The sequence below is a fragment of the Furipterus horrens genome, unplaced genomic scaffold (genome assembly GCF_987537825.1).
Source record: "Furipterus horrens unplaced genomic scaffold, mFurHor1.1.pri manual_scaffold_12, whole genome shotgun sequence".
Taxonomy (NCBI): Eukaryota; Metazoa; Chordata; class Mammalia; order Chiroptera; family Furipteridae; genus Furipterus; species Furipterus horrens.
The window spans coordinates 46,386,189-46,401,288 of NW_028327182.1; the positions used below are offsets into that span (position 1 = coordinate 46,386,189).

Consider the following 15,100-nt stretch of genomic DNA (forward strand, 5'->3'; position numbering starts at 1 on the left):
TGAAGGCTATGCTAAGTGAAATGAAGGAAAATTCACACAAAACCAATGGTGACGGGAAGGAAACTGGGGTTCAAATCAATGATTTGGAACATAAGGAAGAAAGAAACAGTCAACCAGTGCAGAATGAGGAAGCAAGAATTTTAAAAATGAGGGAAACTTCCCAAATTTTGTGAAGGAGATGGACATACAGGTCCAGAAAGCACGGAGGGTGCCAGGTGAGCTGGACCCAGAGGGGATCACACCAGGATGCATCATGACTGAGATGCCAAAGGTGAAAGATAAAGACAGAGTCCTGGGGGCAACAAAAGAGAGGTGGAGAGTTGTCTACAGGGGGGTGCCTAAAGGACTATCAGCTGATTTCTCAGAGGACACTTTGCAGTCCGGAAGGGCCTGGCAAGCAGTATTCAATGTGATGAAAAGCAACCTACAACCAAGATTACTCTTTCCAGCAAAGCTATCACTTGGAATGGAAGGGCAGACAAGGTGAAGCTAAAGAATTTCATCACCACCAAGCCATTATTATATGAAATGTCAAAGGGACTTACTTAAGAAAAAGATCAAAACTGTGAACACTAAAATGACAACAAACTCACAACTATCAACAACTGAATGTAAAAAATAAAAACAAAATCCAACTAAACAAACCAGAATAGGAACAGAATCATAGGTATGGGGGTCATTTGGAGGGTTATCAGCTGGGAGGGGGAAGGGGGAGAAATGGGGAAATGGTGCAGGGACTAAGAAGCATAATCGGTTGGTACAAAATAGACAGGGGGGAGTTAAGAATAATATAGGAAAGGGTGAAGCCAAAGAACTTATATGCACGACCCATGGACATGAACTAAGGGGGGTGGGATTGCTGGAGGGAAGCGGGTTACTGGGCAGAGGGGAGCAAAGGGGAAAAAAAATGGAACTATTGTAACAGCATAATCAATTAAATGTATATATATATTTTTAAATTATTTATTTATTTATTTATTTTGTTTATTTATTTATTTATTTTTAGAGAGAAAGGAAAGGAGAAAGAGAGGGAGAGAAACATCACTGTGTGGTTGCCTCTCACTCGCACTCCCAACTGGGACCTGATGTGCAACCTAGTCGTGTGCGCTGACTGGGAATCGACCAGCAACACTTGGCTCACAGGCCGACGCTCAATCCACTGAGCCGTAGCAACCAGGGCTTAAAATATATTTTTTAAAAATAACTTTTTCTGGTATCAAGGGAATTTATTATTACGGTCTATATTTATAATAAGCATGATAAAATCTGATGTGGGTGGTTCAATTTCAACAAATAAATTCAAGAAGCATAATGGGGAAAATGTGACATAAGGCACAAATGATTAATAATAATACATCAGGTAAAAAAAAAAATTAAGTCTTTTCAACTAATGTTTTCATTAAGTTATAGCACCATCAAAGTCACCCAAAAGGAGTTAAGTAATTAATTTAAAAATTGCATACCTGTTATATATCAATGTCTTAAATCTGCTGAAACTACAGATTATTCTCTTCTTTGGCTTATAAATGAGACTCAAGTGTCAGAATGCTAAAGACAGAAAGAAACCAGAGAATTTGTAATATTCCTTAACTTCTTATCATATACAATATTTATACATTACCCATGTTGCCTATAGCTTTCTACTAAAGGTAAGATTTCTCTAAATGTACACATAATACTAGATTACCAAACCATCTCATTTGGGGATGTATATATAGAAGGATTGGTATGTATTTGAATCCAAGTTTTAAGAGACATTCAGGCAACTGTCTGAAAAAATATAGGACTTTGGTGAAATGTAATCATAACCTATCTCCTTTTCTCATTCAGGACAGTAAGGGAAAAGGTCTTTTTTTTTAACTCTATAAATAAGTGAGCATGACTCTAAAATAAGAGGATCTTGTAATGGGGTTATGGGTGACCCACCCCCCAAAATATGTCCATGTCCTAATCCCCAAAACTTGTGAATGTGACCTTATTTGGAAAGGGTCTTTGCAGATTAAGGTAAGAATCTCAAAATGAGATTATTCTGGATTTAGAATGGGCTCTATTTTCAATGACAAGTGAGAGACTAAATAAGCGGAGATCAGACCATGTCTAAAAATAGAACTCTGACCCACAACCTGAAACAACCCAAGAAACCACCACCCACCCACATATTATCTACAGTAACCAAATCAGGAAGCCATTCTGTTAATCTGTCAGACTTTTAGGACATTAGACCACTATCTCTAATAACAATTGAGGAGACCAAACAATAAACCCTGTAACAATTGGCCCAAAGTGGCCAGTGCTTGATTAATAACTAACAACTGCCCTAAGTTTTGTCCCCACTTCCACCTTGAGACCAACCAGAGAAAAACAAATATGCATCCTTAACCCGTCACATGTCATCCTGCTTCTAGTACCTCTTAAAGGAACAAAATCTTCGATAGCTTAACTGATGGTTTAGACACAGTTTATGTAAGAGATACAATATAGAACTCTTAATAGCAGGCCATGTGCAAAGAAAAGGCCTTGGACTTATTCATCTAGTGGCAAATGAAAAAAACATTTAAGTAAAAACAAGATACTCAAGGTATTTAAGTTATACTTTTTCATGACTCTCTGGTTTAAGTGACTTTTCTTTTTAACAGATGTATTTAGATATAATTTATATACCAGCAAGTTTAGCCTTATAACATTTCAATGGTTAATCAATTTTTCAAAAATTTATTGCTTGGTTATGGGTTCAGGTAGCATCTATGAAAGGGCTTCTTCCATGAACAAATGCTAAAAATGAAGCAATTAATTGTACTTGGTGAGGAGATGGGAATTCAAGGAAGGTTATGTTTGAGCTTGAAGAGCCTTGAACAAGAAACAGTTAAATAAGTATATAAAGATAAGGTTGGTCTAAATGGAAGAAATAGCATATGTAAAGAATGAAATCATGTGGCCCTCCCAAGGAACAGCTTTGAGTTTGTGTGGCTTGAGAATAGGGAACTTGATTTTCCAAACCTAAATGTGTATTTGACTTGTCTGTAGAGATGAAAACAAAATAAAGTAAAACATACCTAGACTTGACTCCCAGAGATTCTGTTCCAAATGTCTGTCTGGGGTGGAGTCTCTGGATCTATTTTTTTTCAAAAGTTCTATTTGTCATTCTGAAGTGCAGAGAACCACTGTAATTGTGTGTATGGAGATGAGGTAAGAATGTGTTAGGAGGTGAGTGTTAGGACCAGAGTGTGAAAGAAAATTGTATGTAAATAATATAAATGACAAACTCTCTCTTTCCTGACAGCTTCCCTACACTGAAATATTTCTTTTTAAATTTTTACTGCCACTACTATAACAGGAAAGAAAATGAATTCCCACCATTGTCTATTAAAATGTGTTAAACTGGCTCCTCTAACTAAAAGATCTGTATTTTCCTTAAGGTGATACTTAACACAAGCTGAGGGCAAAGAGTACACCTTTAGTTCAGGTATACCATCTACCACTCAGGGATCTTAACAAATGTCCAGATAAATAATAAAAAGGCAAATTTTGACCAAAAAAAAAAAAAAAAAAAACCCAAAAACTATCTTCCAGGAACACTGAACAGTAGGTTCCTATTCTGAGCTGGTGATCCCATTCTCTAATCAAATAGAACAGAAGCTCTCACCCACTCCAAGGGCTGTTCTAAATTCCCAGGTAGCCAAGATTCTTTCTCTTTAAGTTAAAGGTTCTTCAGCCCTTACCATCTGTGCAACTATAAAATAAAAGGGACCTCTTCCTGCTATCATGACCAGTTTCACTGAAAATATCCTTTCTTCTACCCGCTGAAGGTGGAATATATTCTCCCTTTACCATAGCATCAGTCTTTCACATGTTTAATTTTTTTAAATAAATGAGTTATACTCTTTGAGAGCTGACAAAGGACTGTAATTTGCACCTTTATCACAATTTTACTGCGACTTTTAATTTTCTACTAGTGGCATATATTTTTGAAGGGGCGTACAGGACGTCTGTCAAAACAATGAGGGAGCTGTGCGGTGTTGGTACAGTCAGCAAGACAGGCAGAATCAGGAAAAAAGCAAAGAAAGGTTCGACCAACTCGTTTCTGGAAATAAAAACAAAGAGAAAAATAATGAACCTTGGACGTAACAAACTGCCAGGCGCTAAAGCAATGCGGTTTTCAGGCGTGGCCTCTGGTGACCTCACCAAGGGTTCCGACCGCACTGCTGAGACAGCGAACCTTCTCCACTGGAGGGAAGAGCAGATGTGGGGGGACGGCTTCCCGGCGCAGAGGGGAGCCCGCGCCGGGTGCCGGGGGTCGCTCCGCCGCTCGTGCCCCTCCCGGCCCTGCCTGCCGCCCGGGCGGCCCAGACCTGTGCCCCCCGACTGTCTGGCTCCGGCACAGCGCCCTTCTGGGCTCTGGTTCCTGTTCCTCTTCCCTCCCCTGGGCCACAAGGAACGGGCTTGAAGGGCCGGCCTGACCCGGAAGTGCAGAAGCAGCCGCGGGGGCGCCGCTCGGCTCCTCCTAGGATTGCCCCGCGCGCTGGGGTTGGGCCGCCGCGCCCGTCCGGTGTGCACCCGAGGCCCCGAGGCCCTGCTGCCCTAACCCCTTGCAAGGCCGTCTGCAGACTGGGGGGCCCTAGCCAGGCAGGCGGGGACCCGTCTCGGCGCTGAGGTGGGCGAGATGGGCGGGCGTCTCTGCGGCCCACAGAGGTGCAGGGGCCGGGCTACGAACTCCAGGTGACAGACTCGCAGCTTCTCGGTTTTGCCGGGGCTCACGGATGGGGTGGGGCTGGGGCGAACCCTAACAGTTGGCCTCGGATTGAGTCCGCAGGCGAATGCGGGGCGCTGGAAGGCGAGGACACGGGTGCTCCCGGAGCTGTGCGTGGGACCATCGGAAAGTCCCTAAGGGGCGGGGCGGAGTCCGGGATGTGCCGGGGCAAGTGGAGATGGCTCCTAACTGAGCCCAGCACGGGGGACGAGGCGTGACAGACGCGCTTTGTGGAGCTTCACGGCCACCACCACCCCCTCACCTCTCCTAATGATTCTCAAAACTGGCGAGGTGAACTCGAGCGGGAGTCCTGTACGGTAGGAAGTGGAGGTTGGGGGTGGTGACCTGGGAAAGCCTCGGGTCCCGGAAGCGAGTCACCGAAGGCAGAGGGACTGCCTGGTGGGAGACGGCAGGAGGTGAGAAATTCTCGAGAAGGGAAGGAGTAGGAAAGCGGGCAGGAGGCACGTCTCGTGCAAATCGCGATCTCTTTGGGGTAATTGCCAGACCCGGAGTATTGTGTCAAGCCTGGAGACAAATGTATAGGTCATCTCAGCTTCTGTCTCTTAAAAACACTATTTTGAAGTGCAGCTCTGTTTCACGTATTGAATTTAAGGCTCTGAATTTCTTATGACGGAATGTGACCTAACATGCCAGTCATGTCAGGATTAATGGCATATCACCTAAATTGATACCATGTAATTGAAAAAGAGGACTTTGTCTAATCTACATGTAATTCCCTATTGAAAATTCCCCATATGAAAACAGAAAACAAAATGAAAACAGATGAACTGTTGTTTTGCTGGAAAGATGTACATATATTTTCAGAAAATAAATTAGCAGAAGGCTTTGCTTCAATTGTCATGATTCTCCTATGAGTGAACTAGCTTTTCTGAGAGGGGTCTGGAGTTACAATTTTGCTTACATATTTAGATCAATGCAACTTTTTTTTACCCCAGCCACAAATTTCTATAAGAAGATCAGTATAATTTTGCATTCTTATTTATGCTAATATTTTTACAGGTGATTTGGAGGGGGCACAAAAGCCTTCTTTGAAGCGCTTTGTAGAGTTACTGAAGGATGGCAGAAGCAGTGTTGATTGATCTCTTTGGTCTGAAATTGAACTCTCAGAAAAACGATCATCAGACGTTACTGAAGACATTGAATGTTGTTCGATACCACCATGCTGCCAAGGCCAAGTTCCTTTGCATAATGTGTTGCAGTAACATCAACTGTGAAAGGAACAGTGACTGTGATAATTATGAATTAGAAACAAGCAATGGATTATCAACTCTCCTGAGGGAATTTGAGATTGTTAGCGATCCCAGTATGGCTGCCTCTTTGTATACCATTAAACAAAAATTTGATGAAAAAAATCTGAGCAGCATTAAGGTAATTGTACCCATGCACAGGAAGACATTAATGAAGGCTTTCATTGATCAACTCTTCACTGATGTTTACAATTTTGAGTTTGAAGATTTAGAGGTACCTTTGAAGGGAGGGCTCTTGAAACAGGCCACTGAGGTAAACATCATCACAGCTCAAGAACTAGAAGCAATACAGAATGAAATAGAAACATATTTGAGAAGTCTGCCAGCACTGAAAGGAGAATTAACCATTATCACTTCTCCTTTGATTTCAGGTATATCACACACTATCTGTTGTTTTCATCATTCCTGTGAAAAAACAGTCATTCTTTAGAAGTTGTTCACTTTTTATTTCCTTCTTTTGTCGACTGTGTGGGCTTATGTGCTCATTAGCATCAGTTACAACATGGGAATGTCATGGGCTGTCTTGTCATGTTGGGGATGTCAAGGGATATCAAGGGATAGTCCCTCAAATCCCCCTACATAAATAAATTTGTTTATGCAAATTTAGCTTTAAGACAAATCCCCAGACTTCCTTTAAAATGAGATTTATAACCCTAAACATTTCCTGTTTAGCAATTCTGAAGCCTTAACTCATTGGCATCATTACAGAAGAGTGAAATATAAAACAATCTTCTTGATAAATGATATTTACTGTGAGCTATATGCTATTGGGAATAACAAAGAGGAATGGAACAGAAGATACTCTTTGAAAAGCAGAACTCCATGGGGAAGGTAAAACAAAGCAATGTGTGCAAAGTGCTATAGAAGTTAGCTGCCAGATAAATACAGGTTGAAGTAATCAAGTAAAGTCTTACCAAGAGATAGGGTTTATAATGCTTTTCATATTGTTTTGTATAGCATATTTTAAATCTTCACTACTTACCTTCAACAGATATTTTCATACATGGATTTACTACAAGAACAGGTGGGATATCTTACATACCAACTCTCAGCTCATTAAATCTCTTCAGTAGTTCCAAACGGAGAGATCCTAAGGTAGTTGTTCAAGAAAATCTGCAGAGGTTGGGGTGTGCTGCAGGATTTAATGTGAAGAAATTTTACCGAATAAAGGTAAAATATGTTTCATATTTTGGAAGCTCTGAAGTATATTCTTGACTCTGTTAATAAGTAATAGACCTTAATCAAGCTATTTAACTTTTCATCTGATGTTTTACCTAAAATTTTAGGGTAATGCTTATAGTTGTTTTTCTCTGACCTGTATAATACCATAGCTTAAAAATACTATATATATATATATATATATATATATATATATATATGTTCACCTGAAGCTCCTCACATCTAAAAGTACAGTTAACTCTCGAGAGAGTATAGTGCCACTGCCCTTTTTGACTTAGAAGGAACATTCCTGAATTGTGGAAAAGAAAGGCCATTATTTTATAAGTTAACACCAGGAGGAGCTTAGGGTACAATGATGAGATAGTGCTTTGTTTATTACAGAATTCTAACTTTACTTTCAAGTCCAGTAAAAGTAAAAATATCATTGACTTAGTATTACTTTCTTTAAGTGAATTAGTTCATTGTGGAAAGTACTTCACATAGAGACTTACCCATTTCTAGTAGGAGGTGTTTGTGATTGTCAGTATTGAATTTTTAAATGTTAAATTCTGTTTTCTTGAATAAAATATGCATAGATTATAATACCAAAAATTAAATAAGTAAATCTAATATTTTATCTTCTATAGAAGTGATATATTTAATGAATGCTAGTAATCTTAAACTGGTTATATAATTTTATACAAAATGACTACTCTGAGAAAAGCTTATGAGAAATCCTACTTTCAAAACATTTTTATTACACATTTTTGGTATTAGACTGATCATGCCAATGACGTCTGGATTATGGGAAGGAAGGAGCCTGACTCTTATGATGGAATCACCACAGATCAGAGAGGAGTCACAATAGCAGCTCTTGGTGCTGACTGTATACCAATAGTTTTTGCAGATCCTGTCAAAAAAGCATGTGGGGTTGCTCACTCTGGTAAGTAAACTTAATTAAGCATTTAGGATTTTACCATTTTGTAGCACAATAAAAATTACGATTCCTTTCTGGTAGGCATGACAAACAGTTAATTACTTTACATGGTGATAAATGTAAAGGTAGGGGTAGGTTCAGCATACTGTTTTTATAGAAGCAGGTAAAAGGAGTATCTAAGTCAAATGATACAAATCAGAGTAGAATTCCCCCCAGAAAAAGTGGTCCCTAGGCTGATTCCTGAGGAATTTATAGGGGTTGGCTAGGTGCCAGTGTTTCTCAGTAGGGCTCTTTCTTAGTAGTTACATTTTGAGCAAGATCATCTTACATTGCAGACAGTTTGCTTGGCTTTTGAAATTCACATTTGTTGTGATTTTAAAAACTTTAAAAAGCCTTCATGCTTTTCAAAGACTCCCCAGGTTGTGGCACTGATACAGAGAAGCTTTGAAGTCTAGGCAATGAGGAATAGAAAGGTTAGGCATGTCGCAGAAAGGTGTTTATTAAGGTGTAGCAGCATGTGTAAAGGTATGGAGGTAAGAAAAAGGGAGAAATGTTTGGAAAATTGCATTTAGTTTAATATGCTAAGAACAAAGAAGGGTTTTTAGATTATGTATTAAGGTTATGGACTTTTGTTTTTCTGGAGGTATTTTAAAATACTATTTTAGCTTATCCAGTGTTATGTGTCTATGAAGGATGACCTTTTGGATTTCCTACTACTTGTAAATCTATTACAACTTTGCTTTTTAGGCCATAGATAAATAAGAAAGAGGCTAAAGTAATGGAATTAGACAACTAGCAGGTAGGATTTCTATTTGACATTGCCAAAAGTTATTTAAAAGTTGAATCTTAGTTCCTAGATATAAAAAGGGAATGTTATTTATTTCTTCTTAGGTTTTGAAATATTAAGTTTTAAATCATCAAAGATAAAGCAGTCAAAATGAAACTATTGAAAAAATAAAACCAAAATTAGACATCTCATACTTTCTGATTTCAAAGCTTATTATAAAGCTACAGTAACCAAAGCATTATGAAAGTGGCATAAAAACAGTTATATATAGACCAATAGCATAGAATAGAGAGCCCAGAAATAAGCCCTTGCATATATGGTCAAATGATCTTTGACCAGGTACCTATGAGGAATGGACAATCTCTTTAACAAATGATGCTGGGAAAAGAGGATATTTCCATGCAAAAAATGAATGGAGGACCATTATCTTATATCACATAAAAATTAACTTTAAAAAGGATCAAAGAAGTAAATGTAAGAGCTAAAGCTATAAACTCATAGAAGAAAACAAGTGTAACTTCTTGTGATCTTGGATTAGGCAATGGTTTTTTAGATATAGCAATAAAAGCACATGCAGCAAAATTAAACGATTTTATCAAAATTAAAAACTTCATCAAAGCTCACAGAATGGGAGAAAATATTTGCAATGCATATTTCTGACAAGGGATTAATATACAGAATACACAAAGAACTACAACTCAACAACAAAAACCAAATAACCTGTTTAAAAATAAGTAAAGTGCTTGAATAGACATTTATCCAAAGACAATATGCAAATGACCAGCAAGCATGTGCAAAGATGCTCAGCATCACTAATAATTAGGAAAGTACAAATCAGAACCACATGAGTTATCATCACACACCTATTAAGGAAGGAATTAGCCAAAGAACATATATGCATGACCCATGGACATGGAAAACAGTGTGGGGATTGCTTGAAAGAGTGGAGGTGGGGCTGGATGGAGGGGGGCAAAGGGAGAAACATTGGGACAACTGTAATAACATAAACAATAAAATACAATTTTTTAGAAAAGAGAAGTTTTGGTAAGGATGTGGAGGAAATGGAACCCTGATGCATTTTGGTGGGAATGTAAAATGGTGCAGCTACTATGGAAAATGGTATGGTGTTCCTTCAGAAATTTTAAAATACTGTAGAATTACCATATCATCCAGCAATTCCACTTCTGAGTATGTATCCAAAGTAATTGAAAACAGGATCTCAATAAAATACTTGCACACATGCTAATAGTAGCATTATTCACAGTAGCCAAGATGTTGAAGCAAGTCAAGTGTCCATTGATGGATTAAAAGATAAGCAATGTGTGGTACAGTATTTCCTCACTTATTGCAGGTATTACGTTCTAGACTCCCCCTGCGAGAGGTGAAAATCCACGAAGTAGGAACCTTACATTTATTTTAGTATTTATATATATTTTAAGGCTTTATAAACCCTTCCCACACACTTATAAACCATTCCCAGTCCCTTATTAACCTTTTCCACATTTTTATAAACACGACTTATGTTCTTAAACATATTCTACACTCTTAAACCTACGTAACTTTAACAACATATGTATATAGTACCGCATAGTCCCACGATATAACGAAAAATCCACGATAAATAATTAAATATAATATTTTTAAAAATCCCGCGATACAGTGAGTCTGCGATAAGTGAACCGCAATACAGAGAGGGACTACTACTGTATATGCATAATACGGAATATTATTCAACTTTTAAAAAGAAGGAAATCCTGACACATGCTACAACATGAATGAAGCTTAAGGACATTATGCTGAGTGAAATAAGTCAGTCACAAAAAGAAAAATACTGTATGATTCCACTTACATAAGGTAACTGGAGTAGTCAAATTCATAGAAGCAGAAAGTAGAATGGTGGTTACCAGGGACAAGGGGAAGGTGGAAAGGGAGATTTATTGTTTAAAACTTGTATAGAAAAAAAATAAAAAGAAAACTTTGGATAGAGTTTCAATATTTTTTATTGTTTTTTTTTATTAGAGCTGTCCCACTTTTTCCCCCATTACTTTTCCTCACCACGCCCACCCCTTCTCCCATAGAGTTTCAATTTTGCAAGGTGAAAAAGTCGTAGAGATTTGTGGCACAACAATGAAAATATACTTAACACTACTAAGTGTACAATTTTAAATGGTAAATTTTATGGTTTTTTCCACAATTTTTGAAGATTTGGGGCAAAAGTGAGGGGGAGAGAGAGAAAGAGAAGACTAAGAAGGCATAATCCCAGTGGAAACTAAAAGTATAGGACATTCTTTTTTTTTTTTTTTTTTTTTTATTTTGGTTTTTCAATTACAGTTGTCCCCTTTTCCCGTAACTTCTCTCCCCCACCCAACCCACCCCCTCTCCCGCCATCATATCCCTCCCCGTTGTCCATGTCCATGAGTCTTTTATATGGGTTCTTGGACTAATCCCTTCCCTTACTTATCCCCCTTCTCTCCCTCTCCCCTCCCCCCTATTGACTGCTATTCTGTTCTTTGTTCTATTTAGTTCCTTTGTTTGTGTTGTTCTTTAGTTTCCTGTATTAGGTGATATCATATGGTATTTTTCTTTCTTTGCCTGGCTTATTTCACTAAGCATAATTCTCTCTAGTTCCATCCATGTTGTTGCAAATGGCAGGAGTTCCTTCTTTCTTTCTGCTGCATAGTATTCCATTGTGTAAATGTACCACAGTTTTTTGATCCACTCATCTACAGATGGGCACTTAGGTTGTTTCCAGCACTTAGCTATTGTAAACAGTGCTGCAATGAACATAGGAGTGCATAAGTTCTTTTGAATTGGTGTTTCAAGATTCTTCGGGTATAATCCTAGTAGTGGAGTCGCTGGTTCAAAAGGCAGTTCCATCTTTAATCTTTTGAGGTAATTCCATACTGTTCTCCATAGTGGCTGGACATTCTTAAAAGGAAGTCGAAGGGACACCCCTCCCGCATTAAATGTCTCTTCTATATTAGGTACTATATATAGTATACCTCATTTAAAAACTAGTATTTTAATTAATTGATTATTTAGCTTAATTAATTTTATAGTTCATTTACTATTTCTGGACTTGAAAAATATATAAACTGACTGTACTTATTACTTAGATAAAAATTAAGTGAAATTTTCTTGTGTTTTGACTGTCCTTATATCTCTTTCTCCCTGTTTATCAGGTTGGAAAGGTACTTTGTTAGGTATTGCTATGGCTACTGTGAATGCTATGATAACAGAATATGGCTGTAATTTGGAAGATATTATTGTCGTACTGGGACCTTCAGTAGGACCTTGCTGTTTTACTCTTCCAAGGGAATCAGCAAGGGCATTTCGTAATATTGATCCTGAATGCGTGCGGCTGTTTGACTCATCAGATCCCTATGTTGACATTCGTAAAGCCACCAGGTATGTGTGACTTCATTCCAGCACTGCAAGTTTGGTTATTGCTTATTGCTTCTAAAATTAAAATTAATTTAGAGAACAACTAGTAACTCCAGGAAAAATTCAGGTGGCAAATATTTAAATAACACACATATATGTGTACACAAAAACTCATTTTAAATATGAAATACATTCTTATCTAAGTTTTAATAATAGACATTTTCCTAGCTGGTATTTTTAATTGATTTAAAAGTGAAGGTTAAACCTCATATAGAAAAGTTGGAGTGTGGGTTGGGGTGGAGGCAGAAAAAAAAAAAAAAAAAAGAAAAGTTGGCATGTACTTTACTTCATAGCTATTCCTCAGCTAAATTCTCCTAAATATAAGAAAATAGGAAGCTGATATTTTAAAATTACTGGTATTCTTTAACTAGAGGAATATATTTCTTAGTAAAAATCTTAGATAATATAAACATAGTCACTTTCAAGTTTTTATGGTCTCTTGCAGTTTTGAAGTTAAAAAGTTTTGCTCTTAATAGCTGTTAAAAATTATTTGTCCTTTCAACAAAGGAAAATTGATGTCTGATTTGAATCATGTATCTGTTCCACTCATAAAACCTTGCTTAGATTCTGCCTCATTTAGCACATTAGCAGAAAGGATTGAAACTTATTCTTAAATGTTACTTGTGGAATAAGTGTTACTAATTTATAGTCATATTGTATATCATAAAGTCTTTATGGAAAAGCAAATTTTCTGGGAAAATTTGGAGAACGGAGATGGAGGATCAAATGACTAAAAAGCATGTTCTGTCTTAATCAAATGAATCTTGTCTACAAATACCCTGGTAACTTTAAAGTTTCTTCTAAACTAAGTACTTGATTTTGATTATAAAATTCTGTATCCAGATCATGTTTTCAGGATAATATGAAAGGTTGTATAGTTCATATAGGTGATAAATGGTGATAAAATCTACCATTTCCCAACTAGTCTGTGTTCTGTAACTGAATAACAATTTGCATTGTTCTAAGCATATCTTTCCACAAATTCTTTCACACCAGTATCCATACTTATTTCATATTGCTTTGGCTGATGGTAAAATAAACTTGCTATCTTTTGAAAAATCTTTATCCTAAGGATTCTTCTAGAACAGGGAGGAATTCTACCACAGAATATTCAGGACCAGAGGCAAGATCTCAACCTCTGTACATCCTGCCATCCTGACAAGTACTTCTCCCATGTCCGAGATGGCCTTAATTTTGGTACACAGATTGGCTTCATATCAATTAGAGAATGAGGTACAGTAGGTTCTCTCTCCCCTCTCCCCAATGTCCCTCTCCCTCTCCCCTCTCTCCTTCTTTCTCTTTCCATCATGCCTTCCCCTTATTTAAAAAAATAATTATATTTAACTTTACTCCTTTATTCCTATAGGAAGAATTAAATTTCTACTTTTTAGTGAAGCAACAGTGGTAGAAAAGTTAATTTTCAGTGACATACTGTAATATAAAGACCAGCTACTGCTTTTCCTAGTTAAAGAAGAGTAATTAGGCAGGAGGCATATGTTAAAGGTATTAAAATAAAATAATTTATTCTTTAAAAAATATTCTGTATGTATGTCCTTTATATCTTTTATGTAGTTGACATCTCTACATTTCCTATCATAATATCCATTTAAAAAAATTAATTTCTTGGAGCAGTATGGTTAATACATTATATAAGTTTCAGGTTTTTCACATTATAATATATGGAATGTATATTCCATTGTATGTTTATCACCCAAAGTCTGGTCTCCTTCTGTCACCATGCATTTGACACTCTTTACCTTACTTCATTCTCCCCTTAACCCCCTTCCCCTTTGGTAACGAACATACTGTTGTATGTGCCCAGAAGAGAGCTTGCAGGGTCATACATTCTTATACCTTTCTTAACTTTTGTTTTTGTTTTTGAGAAGAAATCTTTGAATAAATATTCTAAATTCTAGAATAATAGGAAATCTTCACATACACAGACTGGCTTAGTTTTCAACTAGATTTCCAACTGATTATTTATAGCAGGAGTTGGCCAATTTTCTTTAAAGGGACAGGTAGTAAATATTTTAGGCTTTGTGAGGCATACAATCTCTGTCTCAACTATTCAACTTTGCAGAACAAAAAGCACACAGGAACAAAACAGAAACAAATGAGTATGGCTAGGTTTTGATAAAACTTTTTCAAAAAACAAGTGAGGGGCCAAATTTGGCCTACAGACTATAGTTTGCTGACACCTGATCTATAGTCTATAAAGCAATATTAAGTGCAATTTTATTAAATTATCATTTATTAGAGATTTTTTAGAGTTACGTAAAAATATTTTATGACAGTGATTTAACACTGACCTTTTAGTATATATCTAATTTTCCTTAAGGTTACTTTTAACTGAATTAATATTCTCTTTAGTTTTCAATATGCCTTTAACCTTTTAACATACAAAAGACTAACAGACTAAATGATTCTTACCTTGATATTCTAGTAGAAAGGGTCTCATATTTGATTTTTATTTATTTTTACAGATACTTGACTGGATTTTTGCATAACTATTTCCTGCCTCCTTCCAAACTGACTACGAGAGACAAATTAACTTGTTTGATTTACTTAATACTGAAAGGATTACAATAGATAATTCATGTTTAGAGTAAACTTTCATTATTATCCAAAGCTAAGTGATCTTCATTTTATTCTTACAATAACTGACAAAAAAAATAACTGGTTTATACATTTTATATAGATGAGGATTATTTTTAAACTATGTTCTATTTGTTACATGAATCAGGACCTCTGTTTGTTCA

At 37.0% G+C, this 15,100-nt stretch overlaps 2 protein-coding genes across 6 annotated transcripts in view; one reads left to right on the top strand and one right to left on the bottom strand.

Annotated features, from left to right (window-relative positions):
• CCDC122 (coiled-coil domain containing 122) overlaps positions 1–4,880 on the bottom strand; it is a 50,789-nt gene extending 45,909 nt beyond the window's left edge. For 2 of the 3 annotated variants that reach the window (XM_090258330.1, XM_090258329.1), the window contains exons 1-2: positions 4,115–4,880; positions 1,464–1,548 (exon numbers count right to left, since the gene is read on the bottom strand). The gene's annotated coding sequence lies outside the window, so the exon portion shown is untranslated. Of the gene's footprint in view, positions 1–1,463; positions 1,549–3,053; positions 3,542–4,114 lie in introns of those variants that run through there. The other variant, XM_090258331.1, reaches the window with a different exon arrangement.
• On the top strand, positions 4,469–14,889 carry LACC1 (laccase domain multifunctional purine nucleosidase 1). 3 transcript variants are annotated; one of them, XM_090258326.1, is made up of 7 exons: positions 4,469–4,716; positions 5,768–6,386; positions 7,007–7,185; positions 7,951–8,116; positions 12,080–12,305; positions 13,414–13,574; positions 14,825–14,889. In XM_090258326.1, exons 2-6 carry the CDS (start codon positions 5,825–5,827, stop codon positions 13,571–13,573), a joined length of 1,293 nt encoding a protein of 430 aa, XP_090114452.1. In that variant the 5' UTR covers positions 4,469–4,716; positions 5,768–5,824; the 3' UTR covers position 13,574; positions 14,825–14,889. The 3 variants fall into 3 exon arrangements, with proteins under 3 accessions (XP_090114452.1, XP_090114453.1, XP_090114454.1); XM_090258327.1 differs by lacking the exon at positions 4,469–4,716 and adding an exon at positions 4,905–5,038; XM_090258328.1 differs by lacking the exon at positions 4,469–4,716 and adding an exon at positions 5,067–5,163.
• The last annotated feature ends 211 nt before the right edge of the window (positions 14,890–15,100 follow it).

Coding starts and splice junctions, on each gene's coding strand:
- LACC1 (XM_090258326.1), top strand. CDS start 5,825: ATGGCAGAAGCAGTGTTGATTGATCTCTTTGGTCTGAAATTGAACTCT. Junction 7,186..7,950: donor AGAAATTTTACCGAATAAAG/GTAAAATATGTT, acceptor TTTTGGTATTAG/ACTGATCATGCCAATGACGT. Junction 12,306..13,413: donor GACATTCGTAAAGCCACCAG/GTATGTGTGACT, acceptor CTTTATCCTAAG/GATTCTTCTAGAACAGGGAG.